The sequence below is a fragment of the Equus asinus genome, chromosome 11 (assembly GCF_041296235.1).
Source record: "Equus asinus isolate D_3611 breed Donkey chromosome 11, EquAss-T2T_v2, whole genome shotgun sequence".
Lineage (NCBI taxonomy): Eukaryota > Metazoa > Chordata > Mammalia > Perissodactyla > Equidae > Equus > Equus asinus.
This window is the reverse complement of record NC_091800.1, coordinates 47,617,647-47,645,293: the sequence shown is the minus strand read 5'-3', so window position 1 is coordinate 47,645,293 and position 27,647 is coordinate 47,617,647. Positions and strand designations below refer to the sequence as shown.

General features: G+C 34.0%; 1 protein-coding gene across 2 annotated transcripts in view; it reads left to right on the top strand.

Annotated features, from left to right (window-relative positions):
- KLHL1 (kelch like family member 1) overlaps window positions 1-27,647 on the top strand; it is a 334,991-nt gene that overhangs the window by 263,715 nt on the left and 43,629 nt on the right. Inside the window, exon 7 of one of the 2 annotated variants that reach the window (XM_014860009.3) lies at window positions 6,084-6,308. The exons of the other annotated variant lie outside the window; for it this stretch is intronic. Within the exon in view, the coding sequence (XP_014715495.2) occupies window positions 6,084-6,308 (225 nt within the window). The remainder of the gene's footprint in view (window positions 1-6,083; window positions 6,309-27,647) is intronic. 2 annotated transcript variants of the gene reach the window in all.

The following is a 27,647-nucleotide window of genomic DNA, read 5'->3' as shown; positions in this document are numbered from 1 at the left end:
AACTACTACATAAAATACAAATGGTTAAAATTATGTTTTATACTTTTGTTTCCCTTGGCTGTGAGCCAAGAAGTTGGCATCCTTTTGTATTCCTGATGTTAGTGAATTAGTTTAAACTAAACATAATGATGTATTTTTCAGATTTATGTATCTACTTCAAAATCCAGCATCAAGCTTAATGATATATTTACATTTATATCTCTATACATAGCTGTATATCAGTCTATTACCATTTTATAAATGGTTTATATTTATAGCAGAGAGAAATACGAAATTTTGTTGGTTATTTGGCACATATGAAATTATTTTGATGATTATGAAATGTTTACAATGCCATCCTTATAAAACATAACAAATTATCTAAAGACTTTTATTTGTTCTTGAAAAATATTTTCCCTGCAATGATACCTTTTACATAAGTGTAAGAATGTTATCCCAAAGCTGTATTTTTCATAATTATGTAAATATATGAAAGTCAATGAAAATCTTATTCTGCAAAAGATTCAAGAAATAAGTCATTCCTTATAATGATATTTTCTTTAAAGGTTTAGGTCTTATATTTTAAGTATCATGAAAAACACTTTGCTTTTAAATTTTTCCAAAATGCTTCTTGATATTTACTGCTTTCTTAAAGAGAATACATCTAACATAATTTCACCTTTCCCTAATGGTTTGATGGCATCAAGAGCCCATCAACGTTGGGCCAAAATGTTCTTTAGGCGTTATATAACGTGTTTGTTTCTTTGTTTAATAGCTGTAAATGACTGTTCTATTTGAGTTTAGACAATGTAATTTTTTTCCGGCTACTCCCTCACTGTCGGTGATTGCTACTTTCAGCTGCCCCAGATCATTCTCATTTGTGGCTTTGTAAAAAGTCGTGGAAGTCAGGTATCTGAGCTTATAAATATTGCATTTCAATTGTAGTGAAAAGACTTTGTGAGAAGAGCAGGAAGTCTTTTTCGTGAGTTGAACATAAGAGCTTTATCTTTTTATAGGAGCTTTTTGTGACATGTATTTTGTCAGTTCAGAAAACTTTTTATCGTTTTATGCTGTTCCATGTTCAAGATAAGTAAGGTTGCTAAATATTTGAATTACGGATAGTGGAATAAGTCCCACCATCTGTAATACCAAAACAGAATGTAAAAGTAGTAATTCCTACTGTTCCCCCTAAAATAATCATATTTGGCTGTATGAATAAACAGCTCCAAAGAGACTAAAACCACATTTTGATAAGATCTTGAGCACTTTTTCTGAGTTTTACATTTTGAGAAAGGAGCCTGCTATTTGTTTTGTCATCAGGACAATGCTTTCGTATTCGTGTTGTATCTGATATCCTCTAGTTATGTTAGTGAACTAGGAAAATAAATACTTTATAAATTTCTAAAATGCAAATTAAACTACACTCTATTGCTGCTGCAACAAATTACCATAAAGAGTGGTTTAAAACAACTGTCGTCTTTTAGCTCACAGTGTTATAGGTCAGAAGTAAGGTGACATGTCTGGATTCTCTGCTTGAGCTCTCAAAAGACTGAAATCAAGATGTTGGCTAGGCTGTGTTCTCATCTGCAACTCGAGGTCATCTTCCAAGCTTATTCAGATTGTTGATACAATCTGTTGCTTGCAGTTGCAGAACTGAGGGACTGATTCCTTACTAGCTATGAGGTGAGACACAGTCTCCGTTCCTAGAGACCAGCCATATTCCTTCTCTTGTGGTCCCTTCCATCTTCAAACCAGCAAGTCAAGTTCTGCTTGTGCTTCAAAGCTCTCTCACTTCCGTTTCTACTGCTAGCTGGAGAAATCTCTCCATTCTCAAGGGGTCATGTGATCAGGGCCACCCAGGTTATCTCCCTATATTAAGGTCAGCTGTGCCAGATAGCACAAGAATCAATGAGTGATTTCTAGTCATATCCATGGGTTCCAGAAAATAGGCCATCAAATCTCAGGGAGGGGCATTTATAAAATTCTGCCTACCACATATATTAATTGCAATTAACTTCGTCTAGAACTACGATGAGATGGTAAAGAGAAGTGTTAATCAGAGTGGGATCTAGAGCCAGGATAATATTGCGGATCCACCAGTTATCATCCAAGAGACACTGAGCAAGTTACTAAAGCTTTCTCTGATTTGGCTTCTTTTCTGCAAAATTGGCATAATCATAATACCTATTCATCAGGTTTTTACAAAAATTAAATGTACTAACATATGTAAATCTTTTAAGATTAGAGCATTGGAAGTGCTCACTAAATATTATCTATTAATATTAATATCTTGTTTGTAAACTCTACATTCAGGACACCTTTACTCAATGTTTGTTTAACAAGCATATTTCAACAAAAGACATGCATAATATGTTACATAATCCTGAATAAGATATGTGTCATGATTTCCCATGATGTTACTTTTTACAGAAAACGATCATTTCAGGAGTCTTTTCAAATAAAGCAACATCAAAACTTTATATTACTATACATGCTAAGCACCCAGCCCTTACCTGGCACATAGGTCTGTGATAAATAAATTATGAAGTATAAAAAATGTATAGAAAAATATCATATGTAGTCTTAGTCTCAAAAATACCTGCCATTTTATTTCATATTGTTCTATAGACCAAGAATGAGATTCATCTTTGAATCACACAACTACATTAAGTTAGGAAGTTTTACAAATTGCTTTAGGTTCTACTGTTATGCTACATATTTTATAAAATAATATTGCTACTGTACAAAGTGATAGCTCACAGAATAACAGCAAAAGTCTCTATAAGAGTTAAGGCAAACTTCAACTGCTTTAAGAGCAGTGGTCAACTGTTTAAGATGCAAAATGATAGGGATCTAACCAGCCCTCACAATAGTCCTCTACAGCCAGATGTGCACATTATACCTGGTTTAAGGAGCCTAAACATCATTTTAAATTAGTTGCTTAGATCTACTGTTTGGAATCTCACAGTGGGCACTCTCCAGTTTATGAAAGTTGTCAGGACTCTACTGTGCTGTAGTAACACATTTTGAAGTCGTGCCCACAACCCGTAGGCATCTGAGATAACCACGGATGTTTTCATTAACAGAGTAACCTCCAAGTAACTATGTCTTAAAATAAACTTTCCTTTTTAATCTCTTTCAAACTTATTGCTTACAACCACAGCACTCCGTTTTTATTCATATTCTGTTTTTAATTTATGTAATGACAAATATTGCCTTTAAGGAACAACACAGGGTAAACTTTCTCAGAGAGAATGGCTCTGTCTTTCTTCCTCTGTCTCGGGAAACCACTGAGGGAATACATATACTCTTAGAAGCAAATGAAGACAACAGAACTCATACACAAATTGATAAATTAAAAAAGAATAATAATAATAATAGAATTGAGAAGTTTATACAGACATAGTGAAGTATATGGCAAGGAAATTAAAGAATATTATTATTAATAACTCTCATTAGAGAAAGGGAAAGCACATACTTACCTTTGTGATCATTAAAAGGCAGAGAAAACATTTATATTACATACTGACTGAATGAGAAAATAATCACATTGGCTGCTGTATGTAAACCCTACAAATGAAGAGATCCTTCTTTGTTTTGTGTTACTAGACTTTTATAACTAAGCAAAATTGAAGAGTGGAGTGAAAATAAGCCTTGGCTTCTGGTGTTGGCGAATAATGACCCCCCCAATCCCCAGAATCTATGAATATGTCAGTTTACATGGCAAGGTTGAGGGTCGGGAGCTTAAGGTTGTGAAGGGAATTAGGTTGCTAATCAGCTGAACTTAAGCAGATTATTCTACATTAAATCAGATTAAATCAGAATGAGCCCAACGTAATCACAAGGATTGTGTCAGAGAGGTGCAATGTTGCTGGCTTTGAAGCTGGAGGACAGGGCCCTAAGGAACAGGTGTGGCCTCTAGAAGATGGAAAAGGCAAGAAAATAAGTGGTCTCCTCGAGCCCTCTGAAAGGAACAAAGCTGTGCCAACACCGTGATTTTAGTGCAGTAAGACGGAGTTAGAAAATCTGACCTCCAAAACTGGAAGATAATAAATGTGTGTTTTTAAGTCACTAAATTTGAGATAATTTTTTCACACCAGTTGTAGGAAATTAACACAGCTTCTAATTTGACAAAGGAAGACAGGGATGTGCTCCTATTTCTGATGTAGCAACTTTAGGATGAAAAGTATAGGTCACCTTTGAAGACTGCAATTAGAGGAAGAACACTGTAAAAGTAAAATATCCTGCCATGTGTTGCAATTTGAGACACATGTAGCTTGTTTAGATGGGACTTTGAAACTCAAATCAGGTCCTCACGCTCCCCTTTGAATAACAACAACTTTGGTTGCTCAGAAGCCGTTAACTTTACCCAGTCCCAACTATTTCATCTTAGAAGGATGACTCGACCTCAATTCTCTGCAAACATTTTGGAGATTAAAGAAAGTGCAGTTGTTCAAATACTTACTTCCTCATCTACCCATATCTGCAAAACATAGGTCTCATGGAACTGGCTTAATTAGGATTAGGTTACGCTATTTCTTCTATCATCATTTGTCAAGACTTAGTCATCAGAGAGAAGTACTTGCATATAACTCTTAATTTTTAGTTAGGCATTCATGAAATTCCAAGTGCTACTAAACTTTGAGAATTCAGATGATCTTGAAATTATTCAACAATTTAATTCACCTTAGAATTTCGATCTGTATAGAATTGAATAAAACATTCAAAATAAAAATATAAAAATATATTTAAGCATAAAATACGGACATTTGTTTAAATAATACACCTTATGTTACTAAACAGTATCAAATGACTTTTAATGAACATTACAATTTATTATTCTAAAAATAATAATTTTATAATACTTCATATTTAGTTGTATGGAAATTAACTCATATTTTTAATAAGGTCAGAAAACAGTTATTATGCATCTAACTCAGTATCTATGTTATTGCTGCTTTGTTACCTTTGAATAAAAATTGAGAATAAATTATATCATTTTTACTTCAATTAGCAAAACTCCTACCAAGTTGTTTATATTTGTATAGTTCATTGCTGGTTAGATTTTAAAGAGTAAATTAGTCCCCCGAGGAATGTTTTCCCTGGTTTTCGTCCCTTTAGTACATTACAAGTAAAATAGATCTTCAGTGCTTAAGTGAAAGTACATAAGAATATTGACTCTCTTTGTAGGCATATTTAATCACTGAAGATGAAACATTGGTGAATGTGAATCTCAACATTAAGATCAAACGCTTAAGCAATATGGGTGTTTGTTAGCTTATATTTTATCATGTAAACGTTTGTGAACTTGTTTGAGGCAGACATTTTAATGTGAAATGTTTAACTCTATCTATTAAAACGAACGTATCTCATCAGCAATTTAGTTTATTTCTTCTTCAATTTCTATTTTACTAGTCAGATTTACTGCATTTCTCAAATGTATATATAAAAAGCTTTTAGGAAAGATAAGATATTTTATTTAGAGATTAGAACATGATTGATAAGGATAGAAAATCGTTTTACATATCTAAATTCTATTAAGCTATTCCCCAAATGCAGGTTAAAAAGAGCATAACAGACATTTGTTTAATATCTTAACATTGACTTTGGAAACCTCCTGTTACTTAAGGTGTAAGATAAATTTAAAGAGAAATATGGTAAAAACTTTTTTAAATTAACTTCACTTTCAGAAATTATAAGTTAATATACATAGCTTAGTTATTTCAAAGAGCTTTCATAAATGTTTTTCAGGCTAGGATTATGTTACTTTTTTGAAAATGGCAAGCAGTCCTAGAGGGAAGTTGTAAAATCTGCTGACAGGACTGTCATGCCCAACAATGATTCCATTGAATCAATAGTGTAGCATGAGATAATTGTATAATTCAAACAAATTGAACATGTGTGTCTATTTTGATCACGTGTCTGCCAAGAAGAGAAAATAAAGTAGTTAAATTGTTACTCTTTTTTGTTTTTTCTATCACTTTTTCTCTAAGAAAAATGAATGTGACAAGAGTGTTTTCACATTCTAATTTGCACACTGCCTTGGGTAGGTTGTATGTTGGGTTAGTAGCAAATGGTGACTCTTTGATTTTATGTTTTATCAGGAGCTACAACCATAGAGAAATATGACCTCAGAACAAATTTGTGGATCCAGGCAGGGATGATGAACGGCAGGAGGTTGCAGTTTGGTGTGGCTGTTATTGATGACAAACTCTTTGTAATTGGAGGTCGAGATGGCTTAAAGACATTGAACACTGTTGAATGTTACAATCCCAAAACCAAGACTTGGACTGTCTTACCACCAATGTCAACACATAGACATGGTCTAGGTAAGATCTCTTACTTTATTGATATTATTTTTAGAAATATTTTTAGAAATAGTGAAGATGTATGTTAAAATATAATATTACCGCCATTAATTATCTTTAACTTTAGGTAAATTGTGGGCCTATTTGGAGCATATATTTTTTAAAGCTCTTGATGTTTTCACGTGTTGACCAATGTGCATTAAACTATGCAGAGATGTTGAAAACACCAAAATAACTATACCTCGAACTGTCCTCAAAGTTTTCACAATCTGACATTCATGCAATACTTGTAAAATTCAATATGAAAAAAAATGCAGAACTATCATGGAGAGGCTAGAGTAATGCAGTCCAGAAGAAGAAATAGTTAATGTGGATTAAGGAAAATTTAATTAAGGTGGCTCACTACCACATTACTGGATAGACAATTCTAGCTATATCTTTGCACTTATTTGACTCCACCTTGAAAAATCTATGGGGAGAAGGCAATACAGGTTTAGAGAAAGACTGACACATCAACTGGTACCAGGGGTCAATATGCTAGGATTCAATTGATTTCCACTATGGAGTAAGCTGCAGATGGAGAGAACTATATTTGGATTCAGAAGATCTAGGTGTGAGCCTTGAATCTACACTTAGTGTTGGTACGATTTGGGGACAGCAGTTAAACTATGAGCCTCTAGATTTGCCACCAATTCAAGGTTATTAAGTAGGTAAAAATCTAATGATGATAATGAATGTAAAATCACTTTGTAAATTGTAAAGTCCTACACAAATGTTTGAAAAAGAGGAATTTAATAAAGACTAACAGTTCTTGAATTTGCACTTTGTGTCATGGGGATTGTAAGGAGAAGTGCAGATTACTTTTTTTGAAGACCTGAAACATGCCAGATAGGCAACTATGTGCCTTTCATATATTTAGAATATACACGGTAGAGAGATATCAGGGTTTAACCATAAATCCACTGATTTAGACATTCATAGGCAAGCAAAATGAAAGGGAATTTTAAAAACAAACATTAATGATAGTTCTCTGAGATCTCGGGCACTGCATTTCCTATTCTTATCTACTCTACCATTAATCTAAGCAAAAATAAAAAGTAAATAAAAAAACTCTGAACTAAAGCAACTTACCTTTTTGATCTTTTGGTTTACCTCCCTTTTCTTCAGTTTGCTCATTAGTAAAATTAAGGAATAGTAGTAAATGTCTGAGAACGTTTTCAGGTTCTAAAATTCTGTGTTTTAAACAAAGTCATATAAATTCTTTAAATCACATAGAACCCAATTATGTGGAAAAGATGAAAAGCAAATGATTTTTCTCAGGTAATATTCGTGAATATAAAAAAATTCTCATATGATTTTTCTTTCAAATATATTGGAAGATTTTGGCTTTCATGTCCATTTAAAACCCTATGTGTTGTTTCTATTAGCTAGCTAGCTAACTACCTATGTTCCAGTTTGGAGGAAATACAGAGAATAAGCACTCAACTGGAACTTTTGGAATTTAATGTCTCTTTCTCCCTTTTTGTTAGTCAATTCAATTACTTTCTATTAAGGTATACTAAAGTTAAATTATGTACAATATTTGCATGTCAAGAGAACATATAAAAATTTTCACCAACAATGCAATGTAAGTGGTATCATTTCAGGTGTTAAAATGTATAAGGTAATGATTTGCCTCAAATCCTATCACATGGGCACCAGTGCTGAGCAGGGTGGTAATCTTGGATAATGTCTTTTAGTTTGTCGTATTTGTTAAAGAATTCATTGTAAAGGTGCATGTGGAAGTAAGATTGCATAGAAAATCATATGAGCCAGGTATCACAGACATTGGAAATGTAAGGCAGTGTTTCCCACAAGTTTTAGCGACCCAATAGCAACTCTAGTAGTCCACTCTTTTCATGCCCAATCCTCTCCTGTTTAGTGTTTTTTGTTTGGCTTCATTTCTATTATCAAGTGGATCACCTCTCCTCCACATCTCATGCCCTTCTCTTCCTTTGTCCTAGTGGTTATTGCTTCCTGTCAGATTTTTAAAAATTCTCAGCTACACTACTTCCCAAGATCGGACCTGGTGGAGTTAGTAAGTAAAATCATAGCATGGGGCAACATTTATGGGCATGAGTCTCGTCTCAAAGTGCTTCACAGATTGCAAACAAGGCCCAGTACATAGAAAACTGCCTTTGATTTAGATGTCAATCCAAGGTCCAATCAGCTGAAGCCAGATTGACAGCAGCACAAGACACATCTGTGTTCTCTGAGGGAGCAGAGTGCTTCCTTTACGATCGCTCCTTATGGTCAGCTGAAGCTCAGAAAGTTCAGCATTACGAGTCATACCCAGATACAATAAACATCCTTGGCCTAAGATTCTTGGTCCTTTAGTATAACATATCAGTCTTTGATTTACTTTCTCTTCTCTTCCAGGGCCTTCTACTACATAGACGTTGATATTTCTAATTTAATCCATCATATATTTGAAATTTAATTATACATATTTTTCTGATAGGCAAATTTAATATCCAGCCCAAATTGTTCTTAATCTGTGTGCATGATGACATTTATTCCATATATTGATGTCTTAATCTCAGTTAATTTTGTTTTTTACATTCTCACTATCTCTACTTGGTAATTCATTATAATTGCTTTTTTTTTTTTAAAGATTGGCTCCTGGGCTAACAACTGTTGCCAATCTTCTTCATTTTTTTTCTTCTTCTCCCCAAAGCCCCCCAGTACATAGTTGTATATCTTAGTTGTGAGAGCCTCTGGTTGTGCTGTGTGGGACGTCACCTCAGCATGGCCTGATGAGCAGTGCCACGTCTGCTCCCGGGATCCGAACTGGCGAAATCCCAGACCGCCAAAGCAGAGCATGCAAACTTAATCATTCAGCCATGGGGCTGGCCCCAACTGCTTTCTTCTTAATGATATTAATATCCTCTCATCTCTGTGAGGCTATCTATTATGCTTATTTCAAATTCTTATCTGCCTCTTTAATTCTCTTTTGTTTATTATAGGTGATCATCTTCCTCCTCCTCTTCTTTTTCTCCTCTTCTTCATCTCCCTCCATTTCTTCTTCCACCTCTTATTTCTCAGTCTCTTCTAATTCTTTTTAATAGCAATTGTGACTACTGAAAAATATAATTTTTAAACTGTGCACCCATATGGGCATAGCAGTTACTTTGGCTAATTGTATAAAGGGCTAAAGGTATGTGCCATTGTTTGTGTCCTTTGTGGGTAGGGGAATTAGATCTGGGGCATGGAGCCCTGACTCTGCAAGCTGACTTTGCCCAAACCATCTGCTGTTATCCCCCACATGTAGCCCTCAGGGACACATCTATTCACCCCCATTTGCACATTAATCCCCTTGGGCCTTTCTTCCTTATCTGTAATGCCCTAACCACAGGGCTGGGAGCTGGGATGGGAAGAGAAGGTTCTGGACCCGCAAGTCTGTTTGCTTCTCCTATTAGCAATTCCTCATCCAAGCTGGGCTGTGATGATATCCTGATACTACCTAACCAATTATGACAAGCTCTGCATGGGGACTGCTGTTTCACTGCCTAGCAGTGTGGAAGATGCAGTGGCTCTTCAGAAGAGAACAATATGGTGTAGTAAAAAGAGCACAAACCAAGCTCTCCTCCAAGATATTCTCCCAGGAGAATGACATGGATTTTTGTCTACTCAGGAAGTGACAACTGACTTGTTTCTCTAATTGTTTTTTTGCAGGTTTGATGTTAGTTTTCCAAACACATACTATGACTCTCCTTTTGGTATAAGCACCAGGATTAGGTTTGAGTGTAAACCAACAGCCACCTGCGCTAGTTTTCTATTTGTTCAGAAACTAGAATGTCCCATTTTGTTTTTCGCAGAGTCAACCAGTACCTCGTCTGTGGTATGCAGTGAGGGTACAAAATCGACTATGGAATCCCATATTATACATTCAAATGACAAGGGGCTGGAGGCTCAAGCAAAATTTAAAAATATATAATAAAAACTCGAAATATTTTCTTTGACCTATAAAGCTCCTCCCCCACTCCAATCTTATGAAAAAAATCTTTATGTGATTTTAAAAGAAAGTCACATGGGTCCTTTGGCTGCTAAAGATGATTGTATGGTCAAAAATGATTCATAGCTATCAGTAAATGAAGAAGGCCCCTTCTCATGGATAAAATAGCATATAAAAATTATATTCATATTAAGTCTATGCCATCAAGGGAGCAATGCATCTGCCTAGAGAATTAAACTAATTAAGACCACACTTCTTCCAATATGCTAAGAGTTTTTATTTTAGCATTTATGTCTTTGAAGTGCGTAGCTCTCTATATAAAGTCTTTTTTTCCCCACATTTTATAACACATAAAATTGAATAAGACATTACTACAATACACTGTTTGCAATGAAGTCTTTTTAGGAGATATTGATAAAGAGTAATACAGCTACCATTTATAATGGATTTTCTATATGCCAGGTACCATGATGTATGTTAAATATATGGTAGGGGTTGTTTTTGGTTTTGTTTGTTTAGTTTTCAGTTGAGATAAAATTCATATACCCTAAAATTGTGTAAAAGTGTAGAATTGAATACTTTGGAGTATATTCACAGGGTTGTGCAGCCATCTCAACTACCAAATTCCAAAACGTTGTCATCCTAAATAGAAATCTTGTACCTAATAGTGTACCCAGTACCTGACAGTTGAGTTGCTTTTCATTGCCCCATCTCCCTAGCCCCTAGCAATAATTAATCCACTCTCTGTTTCTATGGAATTGCCAATTTTGGAAATTTCATATAAATAGAATCACATAACTTGCATCCTCTTGTGTATGACTTCTTCCACACAGCATAATATTTTCAAGTTTCAACTATTTCATGGTGTATATCAGTACTTCATTCTTTTTATGGCTGAATAATAGTCCACTGATAAAATTTACCATGTTTTGTTTATACATCATCAACAGAAAGACAATTGGGTTGTTTCCACATTTTGGCTATTATGAATAAAACTGCTATGAATGTTAGTGTATGCGTTTTTGTGTGAATATATGTTTTCAATTTTGTTGGATATATCCATCAAAGTGGAATTGTTGAGTCATATGGTAACTCTATGTTTAACTTTTGGAAGAACTGCCAAGCTGTTTTCCAGAATGGCTGCACCATTTTCTGTCTCCTCAGCGATGTATGAGAGTGCCAATTTCTCCATGTCCTTGTCAACACATTATTATTTGTTCTTTTTTATTATAATGATGCTAGTGTTTATGAAGTGCCAACTCATTGTTGTTTATAGGTATTTCTCCAATGAATAATTTTGAGAAACTTTTCCTTTGCTTACTAGCCACTTATGCATCTTCTTTGGATAAATCTCTATTCAAATATTTTGCCCATTTTTTGTTTGGGTTCTCTTTCTTGCTGAGTTATAATTGCTCATTTTATATTCTGTATATAAGTCCTCTGTCAGATATAAGATTTGCAAATATCTTCTCGCATTCTGTGTGTTCTATTTTAACTTTCTTCGTGGTGTCTTTTGAAGCACAAAAATTACTAAATTGATAAAGTCCAATTTAATATTTTTTCTTTTGTTGCTTGTGCTTTCTGTGGCATATTTGAGAAAATATTATCTATTCTATGTTCATGAAGATTTGTGCCTATATTTTCTTTTAGAAATTTTGTATTTTTAGGTCTTAAATGAAAGAATGTGAACCATTTTGAGTTAATTTTCTTATACGGTGTGAGGTAGCACTTCAAAATCATCTTTTGCATGTGGTCTCTTACTTAGGTCTACTTTCTTGTACTTCCTTTGCTAAAGTTATTGCTAAATAGTTTATTATATTTGATGTTATTGTAAATGCAATGACTTCTCATGTTCATTCTCAGATCTTTCATTGCTAGTTCATAGAAATACAATTTATATTTGTACATTGAAATTGTATCCTGAAGCCCCGCTGAACATTTTTATTAGATTAGTAGATCTTCTGCGGATTTCTTAGAATTTTATATATATAAAATCTTGTTATCTTCAAAGAGAAATGGTTTTACATCTCTCTTTAAAAATCACATGATTTTTGTTTTTCTTTCTTGTCTATTGGCTCTGGCTAGAACCTCCAGCACAATATTGAATACAACTGGCAAGAGAGGATATTGTTGCCTTGTCCTTAAATTAGGACGGAAGATTTCAGTCTTTCACCATAACATGATGTTATCAATTTTTTTTTTTTGTAGATGCTCTTTGTCAGGTTAAAGAAGCCCCTTATAGTCCCAGTTAGTTGCATGCTGCATCATGAATGGGTATTGAATTTTCTCAAGCGCTTTTCCTGCATCTATTGGAATGAACACATAACTTTTCCTTTATTCTATTAGCATAGTGTATTACATTAATTAATTTTCAGATGTTAATCCACCTTGTCTTCTTTAGCTAAATCTCACTTGGTCATGGTCTATAAACCTTTTTATATGTTGCTGTATTTGGTTTGCTAATATTTTTTAGAAGACTTTTCATCTCTATTCATAAGGGATATTGGTCTGTAGTTTTCTTTTCTTGTGATGTCTTTGTCTGGCTTGAGTATCAAGCTAATACTGGCTTCATGGAATGCATTGGGAAGCGTTTGCTGATCTCTACCTTGTGCAATAGTTTGTGAATGATCGGTGTTAATTCTTCTCTAAACATTTAGTGGAATTCATCAGTAAAACCAAGGGATCCTGGGCTTTATTTTGTGGGAAGTTTTAAAATTACTAATCACTCTTTACTTTTTATTGGTCTATTCAGATTTTCCATTTCTTCTTGAGTCAGTTTCTATAGCTGGTGACTTTCTAAGAATTTGTCCATCTCATCTAGGTTACCTGTATTGTTGACATTCTGTTCTTTATAGTGTTCCCTTATAATCCATTTTATTTCTTCATTTTATTTCAACCATTTATAAGGTTGGTAGTAATGTTCCCTACTTAATTCCCAATTTTAGTTATTTAACATTTCTCTCTTTTTATCTTATTCAGTCTAGGTGAAGGTTTGTCAATTTTCTTGATCTTTTCAAAGAACAACTGCTAACTTTATCATTTTATTTTTTGTTTTACATTTATTTTATTTATATCTACTCTATTCTTTTATAGTCTCTTCTTTCAGTTTGCATTTTTTCTCTAATTCTTAATTGGAAAGTTAGATTATTGATTTGAGATACTTTCTAATTTAAGTTTTTACAGCTATACATTTCCACAGAAGCACTGTTCTAGTTATACTCCATAATTTTTTCTATTTTTGTGTCTTCATTTTCATTCATCTCAAAGTATTTTTAATTATTTTTTCATCTTCTTTGATCTACTGGTTATGTAGGAGTGTTTTTCACTTCCACATATTCATTAGTATTGTCATACTAAATACATGTTTACACATTATCCATCCATCAACACATTTTAAAATTATTGCTTTATGCAGTTCTCTTTTAAATAAGAGAAAATAAAGACATGAGCAAAAAATACATTTATACTTTTTTTACATTTACCTTACTAGTGTAAATATAAAAAAATGTAAAATATATAAAATATATTTATTCTTCGTGTGGATGCATGTTTCTGTCTAGAAATGTCTACATTTTGGCCCAAAGGATTCCTTTTAGTATTTTCTGTAGGGCATGTCTGCTAGCAACAAATTCCTTCAATGTTTCATTTACATGTTTGTTCGTTTTTTTTAATCTGAGTGTGTGGTCATTTCTCCTTTAATTTTGAAGGATATAAAATTCTTAACAGTCTTTTTCTTTTAGCGTTTTGAATATGCCATTGCATTGTTTTCTGGCCTCCTTGTTAGCTGATGAGAAATGCTCTGTTAATCTTACCACGGCTCATTTGTACATAAGTTGCTACTCCATATCTTTAAGTTGATCCTGCTTGTAGTTACTCGAGCTCAGCTCTGTGTCTCTCAGCTGAGTTCCTGACAAGGCAGAGTTGTAAACTGCCTACTGGAGTGTTGAAGGAATGCCCCAACATGCACACGGAGGCCCTCAGCAAAGGCAAGTTTTCCTCCTCCTCCCCCATGAGAAGGCCTTGGCAGAGGTGGCTGAAGATGACCTCTTCCCAAGACCTCAAACAAGGAGACCTGGGAATAAAGGTGCCTGGGCTAGAGATGCAAATGTGTGAAAAGCATGAGCAGCCAGGGGGGGCCTGAGTCCTTGATTGTAACTTCCTTGAGAGACTGCACTACTTTGGCTGTGCACCGAGACTGGTGTGAGGAGAGCAGCTTTCTTCTAGGAGGCCTGCCTCGTAAAGCCTCTATAATGGGCTATGGTCAAATCTGAAAAGTGACACGTAGATTTTTACCAGGACCTGGACCCCTCATGCCTTGACCATCACTTCCTGCTTGTACAAGTCCTCAAGGTCACCCAGAGATGAGAGCTTAGGACCCTCTCAGATTTCACCTGAGCATGTGCACAGTCCTGAAAATGCACATGACCTTCAAGAGTACCAGGAATAGTCAATCTTTTCAAATACCCGTATGGGCATCTCACTCCCAGCTCTTGTTTTAAGTTTTTTAGTCAGTTTCTTGTTTGTCCCAACTGTTTTCACCAACTCAGGCAGCCGTGATGTTAAATAATTGCCACTGATTTTTTTCTTGACACACTCTGGAGCATTCTTAGTAAGAGGAAACCTTAGAAAGTGGAAGAAGAATAAACCCTGCAAGTGAGGTTTCCAGAGAACTCCAGCCAGGTGAGAAAATATTTCCCTGAGGATGAGACTTTTGAGGAATCTCCAAATCTGTCCAGTGTCCTCCGGGGGCTGCTAAGCTGCTGGATTTCATGACCACCTTGATTGTGAGATTGTTGGCTTTCAAGGCTTCTGCAGAGCTAGGGAGAAGGTGATGGAAATAGGGCATGTTAAAACATCACAGAGCTCATTGTTCTTATCTAGATTCAGCTGTGTCATGAATAAATGCTTCTCAGATAATGTTAAGCCTTTATTTATTTTCCAGAATTCTGATTTTGACACTTTTTGCCAGTGTTCTCGTTACTTTTATGGAGTAGTGGATCTTTGGAGGTCCTTACTCTGCCATTCTTGCCAAGATCAACATTAGGGATTGTTTTTCCATGGGTACAGTAAACAGAAACTGACTGATCCATGAACAAAAGGAATCTCTTGAAAACATAATGGCTATTAAGACCTTAGAAATAGCATACATGATCTAGCCATCAGCAAGAGGAAAACATTTTCAAAGCAATGAGAGTAACACTTAGGTTAGCCTTTTGTCAACAATGCTGATAAATTCTGACTTCTTCCCTTAGATAGTGAGGTTAGCCACTCTTGAGCAAAAAGAATATATGCATAAGAAAAATAATGTATGAACTCCTAAACTGTACACTTTAACCAAAAAACAAACAAATAAACAAACAAACCATAATGATTAGCTTAGAAAATTGATTGGATATCCTGGAACCTGGCTGAAACCAAGACAGACTTGGTAGTTAATTCAAGATGAAAATGCCATGCTTTTAAAGTCTAATGAGGACAAAGATGCTTCCATGAAAGACACCAGATGCCCCAGAAGGCACTTCTGCCTCTACCTAAGCTAGATCTGTGAGATAGCTCTGAATCACATTGTCCTGGAAATTAGATACTGCTGCAGATTTTGCCAATTCAAAACAGAAAGAAAACAAAATCTTACTTTCTTTCTTTGCTTTGCTCATTCTAGGTTTAAAGTTCCTCTTGGAGCACTTTATTGGGCAAGCTTAGTTTGTAGGTATAGGCCTTAGTTTTTCAGAGTTAGGAAAAAGAAGTAACACAACTTATTGGCGTCCTTAGTTGAAGACAATCCTGCTTTCCATAAGCATTCACAGGGTGAATATTTGCAAAGTAAGAAGGACATTCAGATGCTGAGGCAATGTAAAAAAAATGGCCAGTATCTACTGTACATTTGTAAACTGATTAAACACTCATATCCATCCTATAATACAAATATATTATTGCCATTTTAAAAATAAAAAATGATGAACAAAGTAGTCAATTAACTTTCTCAAAGTCACATCATCTTACAAGTAAGAACTGCAATTTTAACCTAAGCTTCTTCAACGCCAAAATCATATCCTTTTAATATAACATGTTATTGCCAATAAGTAAATAACGATAATAAATATATTATATTTACTTTTAAATAGATTTTCTATGTTTTCATTTTAATTTATCAATTAAACTAATTCTATCACCTTATCCATACAAAACAAGAGACATATACACAAAAATATTCATTCCAAATTTGAGTGTCTGAATGAAACTTATAGCATGGCTGACCGATTGTGAAGATCCTGTAGGATGATCTTGAGGAATGATTCATCAAAGTATTTTAGATTTGAAGGATAAATATAGATTTAGATATAGATACAGAAAGATGGATAAGTAGGTAAGTAAGTAGATAAATAGACTGGACAGAGAGATGATAGATAGATATGTTCTGTGCTATTTCACTGCTCACATATATTCCTCTGAAGTCCACTGAGAGTGAAAAACAGGAAAATACTGATAGAACTATGTTTGTTATCATAATATCAGTGACTTTGATACTATTGGAGTAGTACAGTTTAGAACTAATAAATCAGGAAAAAAGACCTCTATATTCTGGTGCTTAAGGATTACCCATTTTATAGGCTGGTCTCCCATCCAATCTTTCTAACAGGAAACTATGCATATAGAGCTCCAGGAACTTATTACCTAATATTATGGATATACAAACTATCAAGATTCCTGGAATATTTTAGGGATATAGAGAGGTAAAGGTGTATGTATATGCAATGTTCTCTGAAAAATCAGAGTTCAGCTTCCAATAAAAAGCTTAAAGCATAAAAAGAACACAAATGTATTTAGTATCCTTTATTGGATGCCATAAGATATTCACTCCTGTAACAAGCAATTTAAAACAAGAGGAAAGAAAAATATAAGAAATATCTTCAAATTTAAAATGTTTGCTGAAATTAAGTATCAAATGAAACTCCGGGGAAAATATTGGTGTCGACTCTTAAATCAAAAGAGAAAAATATATTAAAATTATGGGAAAATAGATGAGCTAAAAATAATCAGAAAGTATGATATTCCACTGATGGTAGTTTTGGAAGAAGAGTACTAGGAAAGTGAGAGAGAAAAGTAAGAAGCAATCTGAGAGAATTTCTGGGAAGTACAATGCATGGCCTCTAAAATGAGTAGCCCAGAAAGCAACCAGAAAAATGATTGAAGAAAGAGCAAGTTCAGTCTGTCTGTATCAAACTTCAAAATATCAAGGATAAAGAGATGATTGCAATATCTTCCAAAGAGGAAAAAAAAACAAACCTAAGCTGAAGAGGATAACCGTGAATGAACAGCAAGGAAATAACTACAATAAAATACCTGAGTCAACGACAAAGGAATGATAGTCAGACTGGTATCAGGCTTTTCAGCATGAATCCTAGATGCCAGAAAATAATGAAAGTCTACTTCAAGCTTCTGATGGGCAAAGTTCTCAACTTACATCAAATCAAACTCAAGCATGAAGGGAGAAAAAAATGCATCTTCAGACATAGGTGGGCCTGCTGAGCTCAACAAGGACGTGAACCTCAAAATCGGTTCTCACAAACTTGAGATTGGAAAAGAAGGAGCATCTCAAGAAGAACAAATATTTTGGTGTCGGAATTCGAAGCTGTCTCTCACTGGCAGGAAAGGTAGAGGATAAACGGTTGTACTTTCACAAAGTTCTAAACCTCGAGGGAGCAATAGGCCATCAGATGGTCTCTCTGCCAAAAGCTAACACAGGACAGTTTCCCACCTGCAAAGATTTGGGCAGTCTCAATGTGTTGCTGAATTGCCCTCCTTCTTGTTGCTTGAAAGAAGTCTGATTCCACTTTGGATCTGTTAAACCAGACTGGAGGAAAATTACTAAAGCAATCTGAGGATGCTTCACTCAGAATGAGGGTGGGGCGGGAGGATGGGACCAGCTTATCTTCATCCAGAAACTCTCACGTGCCAGGAAAACAAAACAAATGAGGTTCCAGATGCTGACTGGGGAAAATTTGATGTTAAAATTAAAATATTAAAGAATATTTTCAAAGCAATATTAAGTATTTAAATGAATAAAGTCTCTGGAATGTATGTACAAAGAAAGAGAACCCAAAGTGACATTTATTATCAGTCTTTCCCCTGGCTTTTAGAAACCATACTTATAACAACAAGCAATGAATGGACTGAAGAAAATATCCATGTAATAAAACCTTGCATTTCTTGTGATATAACCCATTAGACAAGAAAATTTCATTTTAAGCAGTCAGTTTCCATTGTCTTAAAAGGAACACTTGCTTCAGTTTAGCCTGTTTCTTTAATTATATCAATGAATGTTTGTCCTCTTCATGTCCCTTTTCCATAATTAAATAGCATTTCTCACAAGACCAAGAGGGCCTGTGTTTCTTTAAAAGTGTTCTCCCCTCAAAGTTTCTCAAGTTTTCACAAGGAAACAAAATACAAAACCGCCCACTCAGTTTTATGTATCAGATTTTTAAAATATAATATAGTGAAAAGAAAAAATGTAATGGGGTAGCTTGGGGATGAAAATAAAAGATTTAATTGTTTTGATAATATACACTCATACACATAGACTCGAATATACATATACAAAAATATACACAGACCCATAATATTCGGTACTTATGCATGTCTGATTGATAAAATAGAAAAACTTTGACAGGATATGGGACATAAAAACAAGTTTTTAGAGCAGATGACGTCACCATTTTCATTTGAATCCTTAATATTTGAATAAACAGAAAATCATAATAAGGTCACCTTTCTTATTACTCATGCCGATGTGATACAGATACAGACGTGTATCTATTATTTATCCAGCCACAGAGCTTCTGTGCCGTGTTACGTAATAATCTTTTGCTCCATTATTCATTTTCACAAGTAAAATTTCATATCACAAAATGTGTGATTGATCCTCAACATGATTCCTCTGCGATCTGGATGGCCCATGTCTTAAACAGTCAAGAACTATAGTTTATCCTTCTACGAGGTATTCTCCTAAGGAATATAAAACGTTGAATTCTGCAATGGGGTTAAGAATTGGTGAACTGAGTAGAAAGAATTCCTTTTACCACACTGTGCTTTGATGAAATGCAAATGCTCATAGGAGATCTTCTAGAACACTGGCTGTTGAAACGAGGATTTAGTTCTGAAAATTAAGAGTTTTCTCTTCATGAGATACCTTAAAAAAGAATACCTGTTTGATCTAAGAGTTACAGTATTAATTTTCTCTTCCTCAGCAATTAGTCAGTTTTTATCCCAAGAATATTGTAGATGATGTAACTAGTTTTTCTTCTGTTATGGAGTCTAGAATTAAATTTGCAGTCTAATAGTAACAAATATGCGTGCTTTTTCGTATGAGTCTCACACTTGGTTCTATTTTATATCTCTTTGCTTGTTTTATTATCTTCCTTAGCATCTCGTTTGAATAAAATATATCTATCTCTGTTTTATGTGTTTCTTAAATCACTAATTTTTCAATAATAAGATGGAGTATAAATATTATTAAGTTAAAGATAAGGCTAGCAGAATTAGTCAAGTTAAATATAAGGAGGATTTGCATAAGAATGTTCATGGGTTATATCATTCCATTGTTCAAGTAGGATTAAAATTGCACTACTACATACTGTAATATTCATGTTAGAATAAAAAGATGAACAAGGATGTACTCCAAAGATCTCACACCTAAGTAGGGAGATCGGAAAAGTTAATAGAAAATTAAAATGAAGTACTGTAAGTACCAGTAAGTAAGGGTGCCATGATCACAGTTTTAAATCAGAATGGATAATTAGGAAAGGTTTCTAAAGAGAGGTGATGCTTAAACTGAATCATAAAGGTTAATAGCCAGGCAAATTGAAGAAGAAAAATACAATTCAGCCAATGAAGCAAAATATGTAAAAAAAAAAAAAAAAAAGTGAAAGAAGCCTGGAATATTTGGGTAGCACACCACCAGGTTATTAAAAAACAAATTAGTCTCAATGATGTTGGATTAGCTCATGAGAATATTTTAAAATCTGACAAATATCCTTTTTCGTGTTTAATCTTCAGTACAAGTGATGCAGGAGAATACATAATATGATTTCTATAATTCCACACTTTGATAATAATCCCACTTTATGATACTATTTCAAGTGGAATTCTTAATTTACTAATGAAATATTTACTTTAAGGTAATTTGTGTCCATAATTGGCCTTTTATATTTGAATTTAGCCCAAATTTCAAATATTAAATGTATAAATTCACCCGACATCCTTTCTGTATTGAATAGAAAACAAATGAGATTCGATTTTTAGAAAATATGAGGGCAATCTGGTCACTCAAGTGAATCGCAGAGAAAGAGCTATTAACAGAGAAGGAAAAATATTAAGTCAACTACCGAAAGCTTACCACTTCACTTCCTGCTGTTCTGGTTTTGACTACTAATTTATTGCTTGCTATGGCTTTTGTAGGTTTTTCTGGAAAGACGATTTTATTTTATATTTTAGCTTTTTTCGTGGATGTCTTCAACCTGAATGACTATGTAAATCTTTCATGTCTCAATTTAAAATGCATGTTAAAACTATATTTAATGGAAAAATTCCTTCAGTCCTAATAATTTCTGTCTCAATGTGCAGGTGGTAATGGGATGCTAAAGTAATTAAAACAAATAATTATGTATACTAATAGATATTTAAACCTAGAGAGTATCAGAGAAAATACTTACTCCAAAATCTTAATTTTACAAATGAAAAAACTGGGGACCAGAAAGATTAAGTAGCTTGTTGAAGTTCATACAGCTCCTTAGTGGCAAACCTTGGTTTGGAATTCTCCACAAATTTGAGGTTTGTTTTGTTTTGATTTGCTTTTGGTATTGATTTTCTACCTCAGTCTAATTATTTGTGTATTACTAGAATATATTGTTTAGTTTCAGAATATGTTAGAATTTCTAATATATTCTAATAAAAGGTGAGACTCTCCTTGAGAAAGAGAAATGCACTTCCCACGTGAACACATCGTTAGGACACCTACACGGACCCCAGAAGAGGCCTGGTGAGTGAGGGGCCCTGAACTTTAAGCTTCATCAATCTTACAAGAAGTCCTTTCTCAGTGGACAGAATTATCATTTACTCTAAGACTGCATTTTTGTTTTAGTCAATAAATTAATTAATTTGATGCTTTTCTATTCATGAGAATTACTGATTAGATTATATTACATGTAAATTCATATTGCATTCAAGAGTATATACAGTTTATAATTTTCTAAAAATTGTTCTCTTTTTTTGTGTAATGTATATAGTGGCCTATACATTCCAGCTATAAATTTACTAAGGCTTAGAATATTTTAAATAAATAGATAAATATCTAGCTGAAAATCTGTAGTTATGCATGCTTATGATGTTTATTAGAGTGACTTATTTGATAAAATATTTCTAAATGGCTAGAACCATTGTTCATATAAGTCTAGAGATTTGTGAATTACTCGCAGCTACCATGAGACCAAACATTAATAAATAACTTTATCATGGCCAACGTTATGACCCTACGAAAGTGCTCTTGTTATTTTATTAATGTAATATCATGAATTTCTGTCCTGTAAACTTTTAGGCATCCACAAAAGTATATTTCATGTAAACTACCCAAACAATATCTCCTTATGAAAGTAAAAGACAAGACGATATTTTTGATTTTGATTTTGATTTTGATTTTTCATGTCTTTACCCATATCACTCTTGCTGGAATGTAAGCCCCAACAGGACATAGTTCTTGGCTTTTGTGATCTGATGTCTTAAGCCCTCAACACATATAAGAAACCAAATATTTTTTAATGAAGTAATATTTTTAATTAAAAGAGTATGCCCTTAAAGTTGATGGTATTGATATTGATAGCTGCTAATTATTTCTGTGAATATTATTGTAGTAATGTTTATTTTACAAGGCATGTACAATATAAATCTTTTATTTGTGTTCAGACTTTTGTACCTCTTTTTATGACATCTGACCAACAGTGTAGCCTGACTCTGCCCCTTTAGATGTCATTTGTGTAACATAGCAAACACTCCAAGACACCAAACACTTAGGCTTGAGTGTATTAGCAATGCCATGTATAGGGAGCTAGTCCTGCCTTTAGTAGTGACTTATCTATTAGTTGCATTAGATGATTTCATCATTCAGCACTCCCAGAAAAAGATTTAAACAAAAATCTATTGTGCTTTTTTTCTTTGCCCAGAAAAAGAGATTAGTTGTCAGATTTAATGTAGACAAAAGTTCACTGCAAAAACACTTCGGCTTTTCACAGGACATGAAGGCCGTGCTCGAGAGACAATAAAGATGAAAAATGATGTCCTAGCAACTTTTTCTTGCCTGATCTTTTCAGTTAAAAGATAGTTTTAAATGTAGAAGTTCAAATAGAATTCAGAAGCAGCTTTAATGGTAACTGTACAACGAAAGATAACTCACAGGTACTCAGTTACATGATTCCTGAGGGGTAGAAGGTTCCAAGAAGTTAATATACAGGAAAATACTATAGCACTAATATGTTACAATTGAATAGAATGATATAGGCTATTGATACTCTTTTCATCAGTTAGAGTCACACTGTGTTTTAAACCTTGGGAGAAAAGGAAAGAATGATGCAAAAATTAACCTACACTACATTTTATGCTGGGGAGGAGGCAGAGAATAAGGCAAAAATAATCTCCATTATTTTGCCAGACTGTACTTTTTGCTTAAAGGATGGCAAAAATGCAGAATAATTAATATCGTTATAATATAATATCCAAAAACCCAATATATTAAATTTTAAGAAGTAAAAGCAGATCACAGTATTTATATATCCATACATACACTTGTGCAACTATATATTTGTACTTTCATGGGAAAATTTGATTAAAGCCTTTTTGAATTAGACATTTTAATGCATCTTGCAACCAGGTATGTCAATAAGTTTGTATATTTTTGCAAAAAATAGTACATTATGATTAGTCTTTAGTCTGAAACACTCCTTCCCAGCATAAACTGTAGTATTAGTCCTTAGTCTGAAAGGCTTAATTACTAGGATTCTACATATGTTAAAAAGAGTAGCTACCCAGAAGCATGGTGGTTAAGTTGCCATGCGGCAGCCTCACCTTTGCAGGTTCGGATCCCGGGCAGGGGCCTATACACCCTTCATCAAGCCATGCTGTGTCGGTGTCCCACATACAAAATAGAGGAACCTGGCACAGATGTTAGTTCAGGGCCAATCTTCCTCACCAAAAGAGAAAGAAAAAAGAGTAATGCTGCCTTGTTACTATTCTTTTGAATGCTCAACTAGTTTTTTCTTTATATGGTATAGACTCCTGTGAGAAGGTTGACATTTTTGCTATTTTTGCAATAAAACTATTTGCCTCATTTGTATTCTTGGAAAATAATTAGTTTTTAATATTGAGTCTGCTATGGCACTTACAGATAAATTAAGTTGATATTTTATTATATTAGATTGAAACTTTCAGACTAACTTTTATTCACTCAATGAATATATTGTTAAGGAATTCTCTGGGTGCCAGAAAGAAAATTGTGAACAAACATGATCCTTTTCTCATATTACTTTGGGTTTAGTAAGCTAACAGAAAACCATTTATTCGGTAGCTGTTGACCTTTGATTCTAGGACAATTTCTCTTTGTGTTTACTTAAATAAGAGAAAATATTATACTTATAAATAAAATGTGTACGTCATTCTAATAGATATACCACACTATTGAAGCTTTCAAAACTTTTGTATAAGAAGGATATTTGTTTTACACTATCAAATTAAAAAAGAAACAATAAATTTACTTTGATATAAAAGCTGTGTTACATAATATATGTGCATGCTAATAACACAAAATGATGAGTGCCTCTGAGGGGATACAAATTAATTTTATATATGCATTAATATATATATGATAAATGTTTTTATGTAAATATACTAACTTTAGAATATAAGTATTGGAGTTTCTTTCAGACCTTGTAAGACATTTGGTCCTGTCCAAAATGTCCATAACACATTTGGTCCATAAGATACTTGGTCCAGACCAAAAGGTCTTAGACATTTGGTCCTGTCCAAAATGTCTGTAAGCACATTTGGTCCACGCCAAATGGTTTTGGACAGAACCAAATATCAAGGACCTTTTGGTTTAGACCCACTGTCTCCAAGGACGTTTTGGACAGAACCAAATGTGTGCTAATCTTGGTAGATATTTATAGCCTCAGTAGCTGTAGGTAATTGTGGAGTATAATTCTTCTCCCCACAGACTTACTGTCTATGTCAATGAAAAAGTGTCAGATCAAATTCTGATGCACATAAAAATACTTATTTGCAAATCAGGCAGAACCAAGGAAAGCTAGACACTCTACTTGATTTGTAAGAGAAACAAAGTACAGCTCTTCGTAGTGAAGTAGAGCTGAAATTATAGTTAAGATTAGGCAATAGAATCCCCATCGCAGCCATACTTGAAAAAGCCCTTGAGCTTGAACAGGCTACTGAAAAACCTATTATAATTCGTAAACTTCTATAATCATATAACCTGTTGATATGAGGGCAGAGGTGCTTTTAAAATATTTCTCCTTATTCCACATACCTTAAAGACCACTCATTTTGCTAAGGGACAGAAAATTTCTATCATCAATTATATGAAAAAACAATACAGGATTAAAATAGCCAATGTTCTTGTAATAGTTCACACCTGAATCTGAGCTTCTGATTAGAGTTGTTTAAATGCGGACTCACCATTCTTTGCAGCAGCTCCTTTCCCAACTGCTATTTCAGATGAGGATAATTCAAATATTAATTAATGGGTCCATTTTTCTTATTGTGATCATGACAAATATAAATAGTTGCGTATTCCATAAAGAAGTATGAATAAAAACATATCGATTATCTAACATCCACAAGCAGTAACTTGATACTCATCTCAATAATTGCCAAACGTTAGAAATAAGTGTAAAATGTCAATATCATAATTAGAAGTTATAACTAAGGAGAATAAGGGGATAATGATAAGAAAAATGGTGCAAGAAGCAATTGGACTTATGTGAATGAAGACCATTTCTTTGTTCCTTCCTAGACAAAGTTTTGACCTCGACCTTATTTTTGACCCTGGTACCTGAAATCATGTTAAATGAAGAGATAATTTTTTAAAAAAGAAAAAGCCAGGTGCTAAAAACTCTCTCAAGCACTTTAAGTACATTTTCTCATTTAATTCTCACAACAGCCCCTTAAGGCAGATACGATTATTATCACAGTTTTACAAGTTGGAAAACTGAAACTTAAAATGTTGAAGCAGTTGACTTACCGTTAATAAGGATACTCAACATTTTTGCATTCAATTCCATGCTTTAATAGTTATTTGTATTAATATTCTGCTCAGATTCTAGCTTAGGAAACACCTCCATGTCAGTCCATTACTTCCAGGCAATGGGCAAACCCCTAAGACTTTCTAATGGAATGATGTGTCTCCAGCTAGAATGAAAAAAAGAGGACTCAACAAGAAGAAATTTCAGGGACTTGTAAGCAGTGATTTCCAACTTTTACAGTTGCTTATTTTGTTTATTTTTATTTGTATTTGTTTCCATTTAATTAAATACAGCTGCATAAGTATAGGGCTGGGATTAGTAAATCAACATGCTTTTCTCTGCTGCCTCTTAAAGTAGCATTTCCTAGTGTCAGCTAAGAACTATATAAATCCGTCACAATAAAATGATGGAGTCCAGCAAACCTAGTCTTAATGCCATTATTTTTATTTAATTTATATTATTTATTTATGTCTTGCAATACTAAAAAGAATACAAATCAGAAAAATATAGCTTAGCAGAATTTGTTGTTTCAAAATCATGTCTCCACATTTTGATTCGCATCTCCCTATTGTGATCATTTTGTCAAAGATCAAAAGAAACAAGTTACAGCACTATTGTTGCTAAGTAAAATTCACTCAAAATTATTTTATAATATATAACCCCTCAATCTCAACATTTAGGAAACTTTAGGATCTAAAGCTGTGCTCCTGAATTCCTTCACTGTTAGCCCTCTTGGCAAAGAAAGTATATCTGTTTCTCACTTCAGGCTTTCGTAATTGCTTTTGACTGGAAGCAGCTCATATGAACCTGTACCTACAGAAGTCAGTTGCTGCTGGAATATAAGTAAGCAAGAAATGATAGACAAGAGATTAGTAGAAAAGTCTATTGTATGGGTCTCTAACCTTGGCCCTTACACGTGGAAATTTATAGAAGGTATATTAACCTATCTGCATCCCCTAAAAGATTTAAGATGGAAAGGTAAAGATAAGTGGTTCATTAAAAGTAAGTTAAGGCAGTTAATTCTCATTGCTTAAGACAATTTTGAAGACAATGGGTGAAAAAAGTTGCCAAGATTATAAAAGATCAAAGGAGCCCTACCTTTTGTTTGTTTGTTTTCTTTTATCTTTGAAAGTTGCTAAAGGTACACAATATTAAATAATAACTTAGACAGAAAGAACAGGCTGGAATGGCCAAGCAGGCAACACAGAATAGGAGTCTGCAAGGTAGAGAAGAGGTATAGAGGTGGATTAATGTGCAGACCTTGTTGATTAGTCAGAGGAGTAGATGCAGACTAATGGGGCACAGAGGAAGAGGCTGGTAAAGCAGCGAATGTATATGGCAGCATATCAGCATTGTCCGCTGTCTTGTGACCAGATATTACGGTAGTGAGATAAGTCAATCACAGCTTCCTAAAGAACGCCCTGAAGATGTTATATTTAAAATATATGAAAATTATATATTTGTTTTACATTTGCTTATGCCATGCACACTTACAATATCTAAACAACAAACTTAGGCTAGGATCCATTAATAATAAATAAAATAATTAGGTCTCGTGTTCAGTTGTATAGGAGCAATATTTATCACCTTAGTCTCTCTCCTTCAATTATTTCCCCCAATACCAAAATTAACTTTCTAAAACACAAATCTGATTGTCTATATTTCTGCATAGAAAGAATAAACTCCTTAATGGGATATTCACAGTTCATCAATATTTACTGTTTGACTAATGCTATCTTAAGCTCTGCTGCTTCCCTCTGCTACTACAGCCTGAGATGTAAATACTGAATATCTTACCAAGCTGGAAACATGCAAAGCTGCTTTACAGCCTACTTTGCACAAGCTGTTGCCTCAACCCAGACTGACCCTTCCTCTGTTTCCTGCCTAGAGAATTCTTATTCATCCCTAATAGTTGGGTCAAATGCCATTTCCTAGGTAAGGTCTTCCTTTAATACCCTTTGCAATGCTAGTTATCCTCCCCTCTGTGTTCTTGGTACATAGAGGATATATTACTGCAACTATGATGGTGGGTCATACTTATTTAATTTTTACACTTAGTCTATTAGCTGC